This window comes from Trypanosoma equiperdum, assembly GCF_001457755.1.
Source record: "Trypanosoma equiperdum strain OVI genome assembly, contig: ctg_1498, whole genome shotgun sequence".
Lineage (NCBI taxonomy): Eukaryota > Euglenozoa > Kinetoplastea > Trypanosomatida > Trypanosomatidae > Trypanosoma > Trypanosoma equiperdum.
The window spans coordinates 21,705-36,765 of record NW_027123502.1 but is presented as its reverse complement, the minus strand read 5'-3'; the positions used below and the strand labels follow the sequence as shown (position 1 = coordinate 36,765).

The window sequence follows — 15,061 nt, the reverse complement described above, 5'->3', positions numbered from 1 at the left end:
GCAGCTCAAGCGACCAACGGTTCCTCTCCGTCCTGGCTTTTTATTTTTTGAGCATCGGTCCAAGAGCGGGTAACCGCTGCACCGTTGGAGCGACAGGGACGCCGTGATCCAAACAACAGCCGCATCCTTGTTACGAAACCACCCGAGCAGACATCACTTCCCCACACACCGGAAATCCTCCTAGGAAGTAGAGTTCTCTGCAACTACCCCAGATTGCCAGTTGGCGCAAGTAAAGATAAAAAGGACAAACAGAGGCGAGCTGAGTAAACTGACATTTGGTTGTGACCACAGGATCCACGTGTGAACCCGTACCACCTCTGCTTCGGGTTGTTTGTAAACGTTTTATTTTTTCCGAAGCTTCACTGATACCCGTTCTACTGCCACACAGGAGGTACAGCGATATGTATGGAAAAACAGATACATTGACAACGCACGGTAGTCACTGGTAAATCCCTCAAAAAAAATAAAATGTACGAATGTCGATATTGCCTAGAACGCGATCACTTCCTTCACTGCCTCGTATACTTTCGCCTCATTCGGTAAATACAACTGCTCATGTAACGGGTGAGGCGTGTCTAACCCACACACACGCTTCGGGGGCGCCTCCAGTGAAAGAAAACAGTCCTCGACGATGCTGGAGATAAGCTCCGCACCAAAACCACTAGTTTTAGGGGCTTCGTGCGTCACGATTGCCCGACCAGTCTTCCGAACGGACTGCGCCACCATCTCTCGATCCCATGGTTTTAATGACCGAAGGTCAATAACCTCCACCGAGATGCCCTCCTTTTCCGCACGCTGAGCCGCCTTCGAAGCAACCGCAACTTGTGTTCCATACGTGACAATAGTCACATCCTTCCCCTCCCGGACAATCCGACCGGTTCCCAGCGGTATTGTGTAATACGATGGCTCAACAAGTTCCACCGCGGAGCGGTACAGGAGCTTTGGTTCAAAGAAGATACACGGATCCTCCTCCTCAACACATTGCAGCAATAACCCCTTCGCTTCCGATGGAGTGGAGGGCATAACAATCTTGACACCGGCACAGTGGTTAAAATAACCCTCCACACTTTGGGAGTGATAAAGCCCTCCATGCCCCACAGCTGAGCACGGAGAGCGCACCACGAGCCCACCACAGGAGAACTGACCTCCTGAGCGGAAGCGCATCTTTGCGGCCTCGTTAACAATTTGGTCGAAAGCCGGAAATATGTAATCTGCGAACTGCACCTCTGCAATTGGTTTCCATCCAACGGCAGCCATTCCAATTGCGAAGCCAACTATGCCTTGCTCGGAAAGCGGTGAGTCAAAGACCCTTTTAGAACCATACTTCTTAGCCAAGCCAAGTGAGCAACGGAATACACCACCGAATGAGACGTCTTCCCCGAACAGCACCGTCTTCGGGTCGCGCAAAAGTGAAAGATCGAGCGCAGAGTTGATTGCCTGGAAGTAAGTCATTTCCACCGCCGCGGTCGTGCTTGTAGGGACTCCCTTTCGACACGTCAGAGACGCCGGTGAGTGCATATGCCTTTCCGCCAACTTAGGAATGGGGAGCCGCATCGTGATGGCACCGAAGCAAGTGTAACTGGCCCACCGCCTCATACCACGGGGTTGCCTTCCTACAAACTCAACAAACAACAAATAACCCCAGCGGTGAAGTGTTGATCTATGTGCACACACAAATGGAAGTTAAGCATGCGGACTACACAGCTTCAGTTACGTTAAAGTGGTTTTCTTTTGGTTGCAACTGCATCACCGCTTACAAAACCTGCGGCGACTGACGACGCAAAAGAAGAAAAAAACTTCTGACGAAGAAACACGCTGAACACAGCTACTGGATTCCTCCGGGGATGATTATACCAATGTGTGCAAGCATCTGCGAAGTAAAAATGCGTGGCCGACGCCCCTTCTGAGACACTAACACCGCAGTAATACCCCCGAAACATGACTCCACAATTCCCCTCTTCTTGCACAGTCCCTACACCCCCCCCCCAAAAAAAAGCTCCCGTCACTGCATGCGCCACTAACTGTCATTTCCAACACCGCTCAAACAAACATCGCAACCCTCCACCGAATTGTTCAATACCTTTCCGCAAAGGCTCAACGAAATGTTGCGTTGGTTGGCACATCAAGCAAAAAATTCAAAAAGCGCTGAGGATGCGCGTGCCCTCCCACACTTTGTTCCAAGCGACCAAAGGGGCAACGCCGTGTCTCCGCCTCTAGCACATCAACATCGACCCTGCAACGAAAAGTTTGCAACTTCGGTTTACCTCTTTACAACGATCTAATATCATCTGAAGGAGGGGGGAGGGGGAGGGCAAAATAGATGTGGTGAGTAGTGCGCAATAATAATAACAATAAATACATATGAAAGACGGGGAGAAAGTCTAGCGGTGTTTTCTTGTTTTTTCTTTTAAAAAGTAATACATATGCACTCCGGATGGCAGTGCTCCCCATCTACATGGGCCAATGCTCTTTACACAAAAAGGGTTGTGGGTCTACGCCTGCATAGAGTAAAGTCTCTTGTTCTGGTTCAGTGTAATTCTATTTACGACGCCAAGTTCCTGCTGTTTCCAGCGGTTCTCCTCAACAGTGTGTGCATCTTTTGCGAGGAGAACTAGTTTGTTTTGCCGCATCCGGTCTTCCCTTGCAAACGCCAAATGTTCTGCCCGTTTGTTGTTCCTCTTTTGCTTTAGCATATCACATGTGGCTTGAGCCTTCTTCTGTGCTTCATCGTTCTGTGCCTCCTCGAGAGCGGCCCTCTGTGCCTTCTTGATCGCGATTTCCTCAACGCGCGCGCGCCGCACATTTTGACGTCGTTTGGCACACATCAGCAGCAACGCCTCCAATTTTTCACGCTCCTTTTGCCTCGCGGCCCGAAGTTGAGCCCGCCGCTCCTCCTCAAGATGAGCGTTTTCTACCTTTAACCGACTCAATTCTTCCCTTAGTTCGCGATCAGTCATCGTATGACTCACATAAGAGTGGGAAGGCACCTCGCGACTCTCAAAATTCATTTGTGCCTGCTCTTCCTTCCGCTGGCGGTTTCGTTCTCGCAGCGCCTGCATCTCCTGAATGATGGCGAGCCGTTCTTCCCTTATCCTTTCTTGTTCCTCGTTTGCCTCCTCCTTGAGCCTCTCCCTTTCATCTCGCACACGCGCAGCAGCGGAGAACCGAGCTCTGTTCATGCGCTTCAAAGCCCTCTCACGCTTTTCTAAATTCTCCTTCTTTCTTTCCTCCACAATGCCCTGTTGGTAGGTTTTGTAAAATTCTTTCTGAGCGGCATAGGCTTCCTCTAGCGAGAGTTTTTCCGACCTACACTTCTGAGTCATAGCTTTCTTCGCTTCTTCAATTGCTTTTCGCTTTTCTGTTGCACTTTCAGCGATTTGCTTAATTTTTTCCTTGCGCCTAACGACCTCTTCAGCTTGTTCCTGCTCTTCTTTCTTCCTTTCCCTCTCCCTCCAGTCATCGTATTCTCGAGCGTCATGAAGACTCACCTCCACTTCTTTCAATGCACGTTTCCTTTCTTCCTCTCTTTTAATATACAACAACGCCTCCCTCCGTATAGTGCCAGCAGTCGGGCGTACTTCAACTGGCTTATCCGTCACCACCTTCACTTCGGGTGGTCGAAGTTCTGAGGATGCGGCTGCAGCTCCAGCTTCCCCTCGCTCCTGTATCTTCTTTCTAAAAGAGGAAAGCGGGCGCCGTTGCATGAAACTAAACCCAATGGGCACCGTCGGAGTCTTGCGAGGAAGCACTGCGGCCGTTGGCGGTTTTGAACAGTCGATACGCGGCGGCCGCTCCTCAGGGATAGTGAACATCATTTCTCTTACCTCCGCTGGTGGAAGCGTCGGAGGTTTAACTTCCCAGAGCGATGAAGGTGGAGCTTTGACAGTGGAAGCTGGTTTCGCGGTGGATAAAAGCCTCTTACACACATCCTCCTCCGTCGACTCACGTACTGGCACCACGCCACCAGGGACTTTCGCCTGCAACCACTCGACAATATCTTGGCGCACTTGGGTCGCCACATCTTGCAGTGTGTGACAAACAAAGTTTTCAACAAAGGAAGAATCATAATGCGCGTTCCAGTAACCACACGAGTGTTCCGTGACACCCTCCGGGTCGGTCATGTACTCCAAGTAATCCACGAGAATATTTGTAGTAGTGCTGCGATAGAACATTTCCCGTAGATTGTGACCTCCTACTTTTTCGTACCGAAACACCACAAAATACGCGATAAGGTACATGGAGCATCTGTCTAAATTGGTTCGCCGGCAGTAATCACAAAAACCTCTCAACATCCCTTCACACACTTTCTCAAAATGAAGGGTGCCTGACACGGCGTCGCGTACTAGGGCTTCCTGCCCATCCTCCAGTGTACTACATGTCATAAGCGTTTCATCCACAATAACGTCCGTGTCGCGCGTATCAGACTTGTTTAGGCACGGACCGAGGATCTCCACCATAAGTTCCCATAGGTCTCGCGGTTTCATGGCCTATAATGTATCTAAGCAACTCTGACAAAGCGCTACTAGCTTATTTTGTGCGGAAAACGTTCAGGAGCACGGCAATAATAATAATAGATAAGTCTATGAAAAGTGCGGCAGTTAGCGGCGGTACATACGGATAGGAAGGCACAAACAAGCGGATAAGTAAGTGCATGAATGTCGTTAATACTGAAAGTGTTTTTGGTTTGCTTTGCCCGTCATCCACAAGTGAGAAAAACACAACCCTTTTAGCTGTTAACAGAGTTTCCACGATGTGTGGTAGGTTTTTACCGATCTCGCCATCCAGCCTCCACCCATACGAAACAATACCACGCACGCCGAAGAAAGACAAAAGGAGTCATTGACAACCTACTCATTGCTAAGAGGAGTGGAAGCAGTTCCGCTAAGATTCACCAAACGCATGCGCAAACCGAAGTTCCTAAAGATGCCCTCTAATGTCCAATAGTTTGGGTGTTCAGAGACAAGGTATCACTGTCGATGTAGAAGCTTCCAGACCCCTTCTGTCGCATGAGATCGGCAATAGTCCTGGACGCCTCAAGGCTTCGCAGCGTAATAAAGGCTGGGTTCTTCTGCACGGCCATTCCAATAAGCTTGGCCGCCTCCGCTTCACCCTTCGCCAACAAAATTGCGCCTTCCTTTTCCTGTTCCGCTTGTTCAACACGCCACTTCGCTCGTTCCGCCATCTGCTGGGCGACCTGTTTCGCCTCTACAGCACTCGTGTATTCCTTACCAAAACTCATTTGGGTAATGGAGACATCCGTAATGTCAATATGAAACCGCTTGGCACGTTCGGCCAACATTACCCCAATCCGGTTGCTCACCTCCGGGCGCTTCACCAGCAAATCCGAGGCGTTGAACTGTGCTATTACGGCGCGAATAATCTCGTTCACCAGCGATGGCAACACAGTTTCTGCATATTCCATTCCAACGTTACGGTATATGTCGGGGAGGGCGCTCACGTGCGGCTGGTAGAGGACACGTACAGCCAAGTTGACCGTCTGCAGGTCACGACTCCCAGTTGCAGTCAGCACTTCTGTTGGCTTATTTCGGATATCGAACACAACAGGAGTTTCAAGAAACGGGATGGCGAAGTTGGCTCCCTCGCCGTACGTTCGGTTTTTCAGACCTGTGATGGCATTAAACTTGACCGCGCAGCAGCCGCCATCAACGAAGTAAATGGATTTGTACAAACCTGCACAAACCAATCCCCCAAAACCGACCAGAGCTGTAAGCCCTGCGATATCACCAAAATTACCCAACCTCTTGCGGATTTCAGCAGCAATTCGTGAAAAGTCCGGTGGTGGAGGTGCCCGGGACATACCAAAAATATATATTAGGAACCGATAAAATATGACACTACAACCTTCCTTGTTTCTTCACGGGGGCGCTCACGTAACAATCTTACCACTTTTCACCTCTGCTTTATTTACTAAACTGGTTAGTGATGCACTCGTGGCGAAAAGAATAACTGAAAGAGTACTGAGAATAAACAGTGAGTGTGTGGCGAGTCGGGAATCGAGAGCACAGGAAAGATCTGCACTGTGAAAACGCCTACAAGATATCCTCCTAAGCGTGAAGTATTTCTTTTTACAAACGGCAGGAATAGCGAGAGGCACAGGATGCACGACAACACAAAGACAACCAGCCACCAGTACCAGTGTAACGCGGCACAGGTGCAGCCTCTTTGCGAGTAGGGTTATTCGCCCCTCACTTCGAATTTTGATGCAGGAAAGGGGCACACAATTCATGTAGCTTTTTTAAACGTCGTCAAATCGACTTGCATCGTTCTGATCAAAAGCCACAGAACTCACGGCAGCGAATTGAAACCAATATCAATGCTGAAATCCACAGTATAGTGGCGGCCAGCAAACATTACCGCCACTATCACGAGTTTACTGAAAACACCCAGTGTCCCACTAAAAGAGAGTGCTGACCACCGTGGAGGAAGTGATAATCCACAACCCGAGAAGGCACTCACAACCTCAAACATTGTTCGGGTTATCATGTCGTAGTAAGGAGCGTCCGGACCATCTGGCCACTCCTCCTCAAAGATAAGAATACAAAATACGGCAACAAATAACCAAAATTTGCGCGAGGTGAATGGTCTGATGGCGTACGCAAGAGGAACCGACTTCCATTTCTTATAGACACGATACGTCGGAACAGGTATGGGAGGCACATACATCGCCATTATCGTAATCGCAATGTGAGAGTCACTGTAGTCCAAGCACGATAGAAAAGATGCACCACCAAACCGAACGATAGCAGCCTGGCAGAGAGCAAGAAACACTTTGTATGGTGCTGAATATGGAGCCAGTAGGCCATCGCCACTCCACTGCTGAAACCAAAAGGGGGCCGCCGCTATAACTGTGATGACCACCCAAGCAACGCCCAAGTAGACAGTCTCCCTCAGGTCGAACAAAAATGTGTGCATCGACGCGGGTTGCTTGCTTTTTAAGATGTCGCAGAAAGCCCTGTCCCACGTGCTGTATCCCTTAACTCCACCTTCGAACTCGCCTTCCTTAGCACCTTTCTTCAGTGGCACGTCAACGCAACCGAGGAGCGCCGCCTCCTCACCATTATCCGCAGGAAAGAGACTTCGTTGTCGTACAGTTGACGTCTGTCTGAAGCTGGAAAAAAGCCGTTTCACACCGCTGAAGAAAAACCACTCCATGCGCAGGAAACAGCGCAGCAGCACGGGAAACATCGTAAACCCCAGTGCACAGCCGACGCTGGCCACCGCTACAACTGCCGGGTCATCGACATAGGGCTCCATGGGAGAAAAGATAGCGCCATGAAAGGAGGCAACCGCCAGCAGAACAACATCGGGAACCCTCAAATTTGATCGATTGAACATTCCGAGAAAGAACGCTAGGCTTATGTGCACGAGGATCACATACATAAGCGTCGTGACGACACACAATGCGGACGCGTACCACAACCGCATTGATTTACTCAGGTAATTGCCTCCAAGCGCGTTTCCACCATCAGAATCCTTTGTGTCTCCTTCGAGCATCGGGCAGAGTTTACTAACCGCCCACAACCGGAGCAGGGGTTGGTAGGCACTTGTTAAGATCGCCCCACCTGCCAGCATCATTACGTGGAGGAAGGCATGCGTTTCCGCTTTCCATTCTGCAACCTCCACAGTGCTCAGCCCACAGCAGCACACGGCAGACATTGCTGCGAACAGGGCGTCGACGAAGGCCAGATTGTCCTCGGTGTAACATAGCGCAGTGGCCCCAGTAAGAGCAATCAGCATTATATATGCTGCATGCAAATAGATGTAATGCCTCCTTATAAAGTTGATCCGCCGAACAAGACACTCCTGTGCTTCTGTGAGGGAGAGTCCAGCATCGGTTTTCAACTCAAGTAGTTCCGATATGGCCGACAGAGTGGTCTTCGCCCCAATCCGAGTGTTAAAGCAAGGAACCTCACCAGCATCCTCACACTCCCTGAGTCCTCGGTCCAACCTCACATGCGCACCGCCCTGGTGTGCCCGGTCCCTCACGGGTGAAGTGGCGCCCACCTCCAAACCTACAAGACCAGTTGATGCGATCCTGTTTGATACACAGATCGGAGAAGAAACCGTTTCTCCTTGACTGGCCATATCGCGTGGTAAGGGTGGGGCAAACGTCTTTTACATGTAAACGCTACGCGTACGCGCGGGCATTTACCGCGCACAGCGATACAAGAGGGAAGTAGAGTTGGTGGGTTCGGGCGTTGCTGCCGATAAGAACAGGCATCAGTAGCTGCGCGATTGCAACAAAAAAAAACGGCCTTCTGTCAAGGGAAGCATCCACGAATCACATGCTCCGTGGAAAGAAAACTGCACAAAGATATGCCGCACTGTTAATGGATAAATTGGACTCAACGTTCTAAAAGGAAGCGAGCTCTGCAATGGTTACATAGACGATGCCCTTCTCTCCCCGTCCCTTTCGCGCTTCGTTGAGTAAAAGAGATGAAAATAATGGTTACAATTTTTTTTACATACTTTGGGGGGGGGGGTGGAAACCAACGGATACTCGCCTTTTATTTGGAAAAACTTCACTGTTCCACCTCCAGGAGGCCCCCGTAGAGACCACAAAGTGAGGGTACGTGGAAATGGCCCTTATTCAAGCTCGTTTTTAGCTGTGTGCCGCGCGAAGCCACATGCTTCTGTACCCTGCCAAACGCGCGGCCCTTCACTAATGGAAAATAGGGTGCGATTCTCTGTCTAAAATGTGCTGAAGCCATCTGATCCTCTTTGTGTTCTAGGTTCGCGGCGAGAGCCTGCATATTTTCTTCTCCACGCCGTTTGCCCAAACGTTCCGCAAGAAGCACCTTCCTATAAGCTGAAGCTTCCTTTTCGTCCAGGAGATGTTTCTTTTTTGCGACCTTTCGTTCAATAGTTTCATGTTTGCGGTTCACCGCCTCTTCCCTTTCTTCCTGTTGTAGCGTGTCGTACATGTTTTGCATATCCAACGCACTACCGGTAAGGTTGGCTCGCATAAGACGATCCCCCAAGGTGCGCACGGCCACCGAAAGCGATGACATCGCAACGGGTTGGCGCAACACATCCTTTCGTGTCGCCAATCTGTACGACTCCAGTTCCTCCTTGTGCGCACTGCATATATCATTGTACTTGCGGTGAAGGTGCTCCGTTTGTACAATGTCACTCATGGCAGTCTTTAGTCTCGCACGTCGAAGCCACTGCTTTTTGGAGTCGTTAAACGCCTTCCACTCGTACTCCTGATCCTTTTCGAGCTGGTCCAGTCGCCGGAGGTTTCTACATGCGATGTTGTACTGTCTGTCCTGCTCGATCAAACCAGACACCGAATACGCGTCGCTTGTCACCGCAAGGGCAATTTCGTCGCGATCAGCAAGCTTCTGCATCGAGACGCTCCTCCGCCCTATCTCTCTCTCCTACGAATATATCTCGATTCCTCAGCTCTGTCCACACCTTGAATGTGGAAAACGTGATACTACGCTATAAGCAATAACAGGACTGTGGGGCTTAAGGTGCGGAAAGTGGGAAAAAGAATAAGGTGACGAAAGGAACGAATACAAGAACAAAGGTAAGGGAAGATCAGTCCGGTCACGGGACGCACCAACGGCGTGTAGACATCCGTCGAGGGAGCCTACGCAACTTTGACAAATATTATTTACCCACCCAAACTCCCAACTCCATTCAATATAACAAAAAAAATAATATGCATGTGTATTAATATCGATAGCGATAGTTACATGTGAGTAAGTAACGAAAAAAATAACATAACATACCATAACATCAATCAACCCACATTTCGGTTCACAATACGTGGACCTCCTAAATTCCTAACTTTCATCAGTAATCACCGATGCAGTAGGGGAAAAGGGCAATTGAGGGGGGAGGGGGGAAGAAGTAATCCGACACCACCGTCACCAGTGACCCTCATTATTTTTCTTCTCGCCCACACTTCTACCACCATCGGCATGCCCCACCCCTATATACCACCAATGGAGCTGCTATCAGTACTCTACCTCCTGCCCCGCGAAAAATCCCCACTTTTCCTCCCACTCGTCACACACCATCATTACGTACGGACCGAAGTATGCCACGTTGTCGATTGGGTGTACCCAGCGGCTCTTCGGCTCATAAATGTATTTGTCGCGAAGCACACGGGCCCTCATCACACGGCGGTCTCCGTGTACGATTTTGTCCTGTGGGGCGCGGGTACGGGCAGCACGGTTCCACCAGCCATGTGCATTGATGAGATCATCCTGAAGGCAGCCATATTTATGGTATTGCAGGCCTTCGTAGAAACACATAATTTTGCTAGCGTACCACTTTCCGTACCCACTAAGTTTACTTTTGTCCGTGTTAATGACCTTCTCCCAAGGGTATTCCATTTTGTATGGATGCGCATGGTCCGTCACAGGAAGAGCAAGTAGGGCACGATAGTCCACCCTGTTTGCTTTGATGGCAGTTTGGATGCGCAGCGCCCGCTCAATTTTGTGGGCGTTCTGGACTGAGAGATACTCCCTGTACATGTTGGGGTAAAAGAAGTGACCAAGGTAGTAGCGGAACCCTGCCCAAATGCCCTGGGCCATGAAAAGAGGAGCTGTTGACCGCATTTTTCCGCCTTCCAACCGCACCTACACGCTTCTCTGCCTGTTTTTGCTTCCTTACACGTGTCTAGCGGATGTCCCTGAATGTGTCCGAGAAAAAAAAGGTATCGCAACAACGGATAGAAATGAATGCTTGGCGAGACCAATAGAAGCTACGGGAGAGGACGATATGCCAATAAAAATGATGATAGCAGGAAGGTGTGTGTGGGGAGGGCGGATAAAAAGCTCACTTCAGTAATGACGTCGCATTTTTACCAATCATTTATTCACGCACCAGTACCCGTGCTTTCGTTTCGTTGGCCAAACAAGGACTGTTGCAAGTGGGAACAACCCAACTGCGATACCCCACACGAACTTCTCGGCACCTTCTTTGCTGCGCCCTTTTATGAGAGTATGTCCTAAAACCATCCTTAAAGATTCTCCTTAAGGTATTCGTTGACCTTGCTGAGCGCCGAACGAGCCGTATCGGTCTCGGCATCCGCCATGAATGGTGCGACATCATCAGCAACGTTCTGTGCGGACGTCTCAAGAACAATGCCGTCGTCTATTACCTCGTCCACTGCCAGTACAAGCGCATCGTATTTCTCCAATATACCTTTGTGAGTGATGTCTTGCGTTTTCAGTATCCGCTGCAGGGCGTCAACAATGCATCGAAGAACGGTGTGCATAACCATTTCATTTTCCTTAATGTCACCAACAATTGCGAACGTTATACTGCCCCAAACATGGAACAGTATACTGTGAACATCGTGAAGCACGATGTCTCCGTCCTTTGATGCCGCCCAATTGCGTTTGGGCGCCGAAACGGCGTCATATATAACGCGTTCCAAGGCGCGTTGTTTTTCTAACGTTGTCAGCACACCACGTGCTTTCATATCTTCGTTGAGATAATACTTGACAAATACGCGGTTACCTGAGTCATTGAGGACGACCACGCCCTGAATATGATGCATGTACTCCATACTTGCAGCTCGTCGCAGTGGGAACCTGGGAGATGACCCTGCTTCAAAGCACCTATAGATGTGAGCAAATTTCTTTCCGACTGATTCACGAAAAGCAGAGAAAGACGAAAAGAAGTAAACACAACAAAAAGTAAAAATGAGAGAGCTATAAAAAAAATAAAGTTCATGTCGGGGGATACTGCATTCCATCATCATGTATAAACTTTCGGTTCACTTCGTTCCTCCTTTGTTCGTTACCACTTTGCCATGACCCACGGTAGTGTTGAAGTTAGCGTCATCGCGTGGTTGCACGGCGAAAGGTTGGGAAGCAAGGAACAAATGGTGCACTATGCACAGAGGAATGCATATCGGCATAACAAGATAAAAAGGGGAAGGAAGTGAGAAAAGCAAAACAGTTTGGTGACTACACCCACTGACACACCAATCCGTTCCCATTCACATTCATTCATCCTCCAAGCAAAAGACTGAAGAAAAAAAGATGGAGAACCTTGCCATGCTTTTACCACCGACTGACTCTAGCGTACCTCCTGGGGGAGACGATCAGCCACATCAACGCAAGGCATGAAACAACAACAAGAAAATATGGTGTGTAACTCACCACATATTTCACTACAGCAAGATTCGCCACGAACACTGAAAACAGCACACTTACATCACTGTTCACAGCGTACACAGGAAAACTGTCCGCGCAAAGATTCAGCACAGCGGAAGAAGTAATTATGCAAAGTATAGCATTGAACAGGAATGATGTGGTAAGCGTCTTGCTAACCTCCACAGGGTAGATGTGGTACAAAGCCAGGTTTCCTCCGAGTTTAATGCAGCCTTTTATTGTGCAGCAAAGTAAGTAGAACGCAAAACAGCTGTACACGGTTACACACAGTGTTAATGAAGTGTCACTTAGTTGGCGAAGCATTCCACCATACATCGGATGCGTGTCTGAGACATTGCTCAACGTTATATATAGAATCCACCTTATCGATAGAAACGTAAAAACTAAGCCGGCCAAGAGGCATAGATAGCCCTGCAACACTTTGCCCCCTTGTTGGTGGTAAGAAATTTCTAACGTTGTATGGTATGCCTCTAACTCCCTCACGGCTTGCCTGAACGCCAGCACTTTTCTGGCGTGTCCACCATACGAATGCTCGGCGCTTGTTTCTTCAATCATTCTTCCCTTATCAATAAGGCGCTGTGACTCCCTCGCAACTTCATCCCGTCGGTAGGCGTATTCGGAAGCAGTGATGGGCCTTGGTCGATCACGGAAGTACAGCAAGAACTCCTGCGGGACGGCTACTAGTCCTATACCACCAAAGGTGCACAGAGGTATCCATCCAGCAGCACACAGCAACGCAATAAGATAAACGAAAAGCGACACCTGAAGACGGAGTGATTCCCCTTGCGACTGATCACTGAACTCCTTGATAGACTCGAAGCTTGTGACGGGTTGAATTGATGTGGAATACGCCGTGTATCCGACGTTGGCATACCCGGCAAAATGCCATCCGCAGTAAAATGCAGATGAGGCAAGTACCACAACCAACAACGTCATAGCTACAGACACGCACACTCTCTTCCAAGCATTCGAGTTATTGTGATTCCCGACCTCATGGTACACCAGCACAAAAGGGCATATAACAAGACCAAAAATCACCAAGGCGACAGCAACAATGGTCCACAGCAACAGCACATTCGATTTGGACTCAGGGATGAGTGCTGCATACTGCAAAGCTGCAACACTGTATGGGAGCATAAGTAAGTTGTAGGAGACAAGCGTGAAGGACACCACGATGATCAGCTTCCCGAAGAAACCATCGTTGTTGTCACCCTCAGAACTGAAAATCGACACAAGATGGATGATGAGTCCGAACACCATAAGGGCCGCCAAGGCCGCCATGAGAAAAAATACCCAATCCATGGTTTCTCAATAGCCGCTGCCTCTTCCACTTTTCCTTTTCCTTTCCTCCAAACAAAGCTATAAAATCAGTTAAAAAGGATATTAGAGCGGGATTGACTACACAGCTGCAATTAACAAAATTATATTAGAATTAGGGGCTATACCACGTATGGGCATCGGGGCCCTTTTGAACAACAAAAACACGGGGTGTGAGAAGGGAAAGGAGAAAAACCCTGAATAAACCAACCGCGCGTACTTATACCTGCATCAAGTATTTGTGGATTCCTACCCCGCAAAATACATTCTACTGGATACATCCTGTACAATCCACTCCATTCCCTGCAACAGGCCAGCACCTGTCTTCGCACTACACGCGCACAGATAAACGTGTCGTTTTCCCTTGCGGATAATGTCAATTCCAAGGTGTCGTTCAATCTCTCCGGGAGGAAGGGCACCTGATAGATCCTGTTTGTTTAGAAGGATAAGCAGGCTAGCGCCGGCAAGCCGTTCTTCCTGTAATAGTGTGTGGAGTTCTCGCCTGCAGTCATCCAAACGAGCAACGTCGTTGCTATCCACCACCCATATTAACCCATCAGTGCTCTCGAAGTAATTTCGCCAGTAACTGCGGAGTGACTGCTGACCACCAACATCCCATATGTTCAATGTGCACCCATTTAGGGAGAAGGCGGTGATTTGGAACCCAAGTGTCGGACTAATCGAACTCGTGTCTTTACCACAAAACTTCTTCACACACGTCGTCTTCCCTGCGTTGTCTAATCCAAGCATCAGAATGCGCATCTCGCGCTCTTTCCGCTTCGTTTTGCGGATGATCGATAGTAAACCCATACTACCTCGCACTACACCTAAGAAAGATCAGGGGGTGGAGATTTTGAGGCGAAGCAACGACACCCAACTATTTGGAAGTGGGGTAAGGATGGACATTCCTCGAAAGGGAGAAAAAAGGAACAAAACGAGGGTAAGCAATAAGACAAAACGATTGTCGTCCTTTAGCGTGCGATAAAAACTAAAAAAGTGGTTCCTAATAGTAACCCCATTACCTTCTAACATCGGCCGCCGATCCTAATTTCCTACATAGAGGGCTTTTTCCTCATTTACCACCAAGCTGCGTGCCGGATGCGCTCGTCGTACCACTCTACATTTTTGTGTAGCGTGTGCATGAACGCAAATATGGGGAGAAACGCGAGAACGTAGAACTGAAGCATGTTATACACCCAGGTGCCCCAACGGGAGCCAATAGAAAAGTACGTCCGCACAACCATGAAGTCCGTATACCTCTGCTCTACGCCGGCAAGGTCCCAGTTCTTGTTGAACTCCCGTTTGTGGTACTTAGATTCCACCGACTCGTACTCAAGCCGCCTCTTTTGCTCGGTGCGACCCCATCCATAGAGCATGGGACCAGGTCTCGCGGGAGCCTTGTTACATACGACCAACAGAAACCGGGAGTTTCTCATCATCGCTTTGGATCAATATTAATGCCTAAAAACTACATAAAAGAAATCAAAGAGGGAACGAAACTATGGCAAACGGAAATCACACAGGAAGTAGCCCGAGTAGCCCCACCACAGGGAAGGGACTAGAGGAATGAAGAGTCGTTGAATTAA

At 49.1% G+C, this 15,061-nt stretch overlaps 10 protein-coding genes across 10 annotated transcripts; all 10 read right to left on the bottom strand.

Annotated features, from left to right (window-relative positions):
* Positions 1 to 489: 489 nt before the first annotated feature.
* TEOVI_000828300 (2-oxoisovalerate dehydrogenase beta subunit, mitochondrial precursor, putative) lies at positions 490 to 1,596 on the bottom strand (the record flags this gene model as incomplete). Its single annotated transcript, XM_067221828.1, has 1 exon — positions 490 to 1,596. One exon carries the CDS (start codon positions 1,594 to 1,596, stop codon positions 490 to 492), a length of 1,107 nt encoding a protein of 368 aa, XP_067077929.1.
* Positions 1,597 to 2,492: 896 nt separating this feature from the next.
* On the bottom strand, positions 2,493 to 4,484 carry TEOVI_000828200 (uncharacterized protein; the record flags this gene model as incomplete). Its single annotated transcript, XM_067221827.1, has 1 exon — positions 2,493 to 4,484. One exon carries the CDS (start codon positions 4,482 to 4,484, stop codon positions 2,493 to 2,495), a length of 1,992 nt encoding a protein of 663 aa, XP_067077928.1.
* A 446-nt stretch (positions 4,485 to 4,930) lies between these two features.
* TEOVI_000828100 (prohibitin 2, putative) lies at positions 4,931 to 5,818 on the bottom strand (the record flags this gene model as incomplete). Its single annotated transcript, XM_067221826.1, has 1 exon — positions 4,931 to 5,818. One exon carries the CDS (start codon positions 5,816 to 5,818, stop codon positions 4,931 to 4,933), a length of 888 nt encoding a protein of 295 aa, XP_067077927.1.
* A 488-nt stretch (positions 5,819 to 6,306) lies between these two features.
* Positions 6,307 to 8,106, bottom strand: TEOVI_000828000 (Trk system potassium uptake protein; the record flags this gene model as incomplete). The annotated part of the gene is made up of 1 exon (XM_067221825.1): positions 6,307 to 8,106. One exon carries the CDS (start codon positions 8,104 to 8,106, stop codon positions 6,307 to 6,309), a length of 1,800 nt encoding a protein of 599 aa, XP_067077926.1.
* A 437-nt stretch (positions 8,107 to 8,543) lies between these two features.
* TEOVI_000827900 (uncharacterized protein) lies at positions 8,544 to 9,371 on the bottom strand (the record flags this gene model as incomplete). Its single annotated transcript, XM_067221824.1, has 1 exon — positions 8,544 to 9,371. The coding sequence occupies one exon, from the start codon at positions 9,369 to 9,371 to the stop codon at positions 8,544 to 8,546; it is 828 nt and encodes a 275-aa protein (XP_067077925.1).
* A 615-nt stretch (positions 9,372 to 9,986) lies between these two features.
* On the bottom strand, positions 9,987 to 10,592 carry TEOVI_000827800 (ubiquinol-cytochrome c reductase complex 14kD subunit, putative; the record flags this gene model as incomplete). Its single annotated transcript, XM_067221823.1, has 1 exon — positions 9,987 to 10,592. One exon carries the CDS (start codon positions 10,590 to 10,592, stop codon positions 9,987 to 9,989), a length of 606 nt encoding a protein of 201 aa, XP_067077924.1.
* A 404-nt stretch (positions 10,593 to 10,996) lies between these two features.
* On the bottom strand, positions 10,997 to 11,548 carry TEOVI_000827700 (coatomer subunit zeta, putative; the record flags this gene model as incomplete). The annotated part of the gene is made up of 1 exon (XM_067221822.1): positions 10,997 to 11,548. The coding sequence occupies one exon, from the start codon at positions 11,546 to 11,548 to the stop codon at positions 10,997 to 10,999; it is 552 nt and encodes a 183-aa protein (XP_067077923.1).
* Positions 11,549 to 12,047: 499 nt separating this feature from the next.
* TEOVI_000827600 (uncharacterized protein) lies at positions 12,048 to 13,460 on the bottom strand (the record flags this gene model as incomplete). Its single annotated transcript, XM_067221821.1, has 1 exon — positions 12,048 to 13,460. One exon carries the CDS (start codon positions 13,458 to 13,460, stop codon positions 12,048 to 12,050), a length of 1,413 nt encoding a protein of 470 aa, XP_067077922.1.
* Positions 13,461 to 13,724: 264 nt separating this feature from the next.
* TEOVI_000827500 (ADP-ribosylation factor-like 2, arl2) lies at positions 13,725 to 14,285 on the bottom strand (the record flags this gene model as incomplete). The annotated part of the gene is made up of 1 exon (XM_067221820.1): positions 13,725 to 14,285. One exon carries the CDS (start codon positions 14,283 to 14,285, stop codon positions 13,725 to 13,727), a length of 561 nt encoding a protein of 186 aa, XP_067077921.1.
* Positions 14,286 to 14,551: 266 nt separating this feature from the next.
* TEOVI_000827400 (uncharacterized protein) lies at positions 14,552 to 14,914 on the bottom strand (the record flags this gene model as incomplete). Its single annotated transcript, XM_067221819.1, has 1 exon — positions 14,552 to 14,914. The coding sequence occupies one exon, from the start codon at positions 14,912 to 14,914 to the stop codon at positions 14,552 to 14,554; it is 363 nt and encodes a 120-aa protein (XP_067077920.1).
* Positions 14,915 to 15,061: the final 147 nt, after the last annotated feature.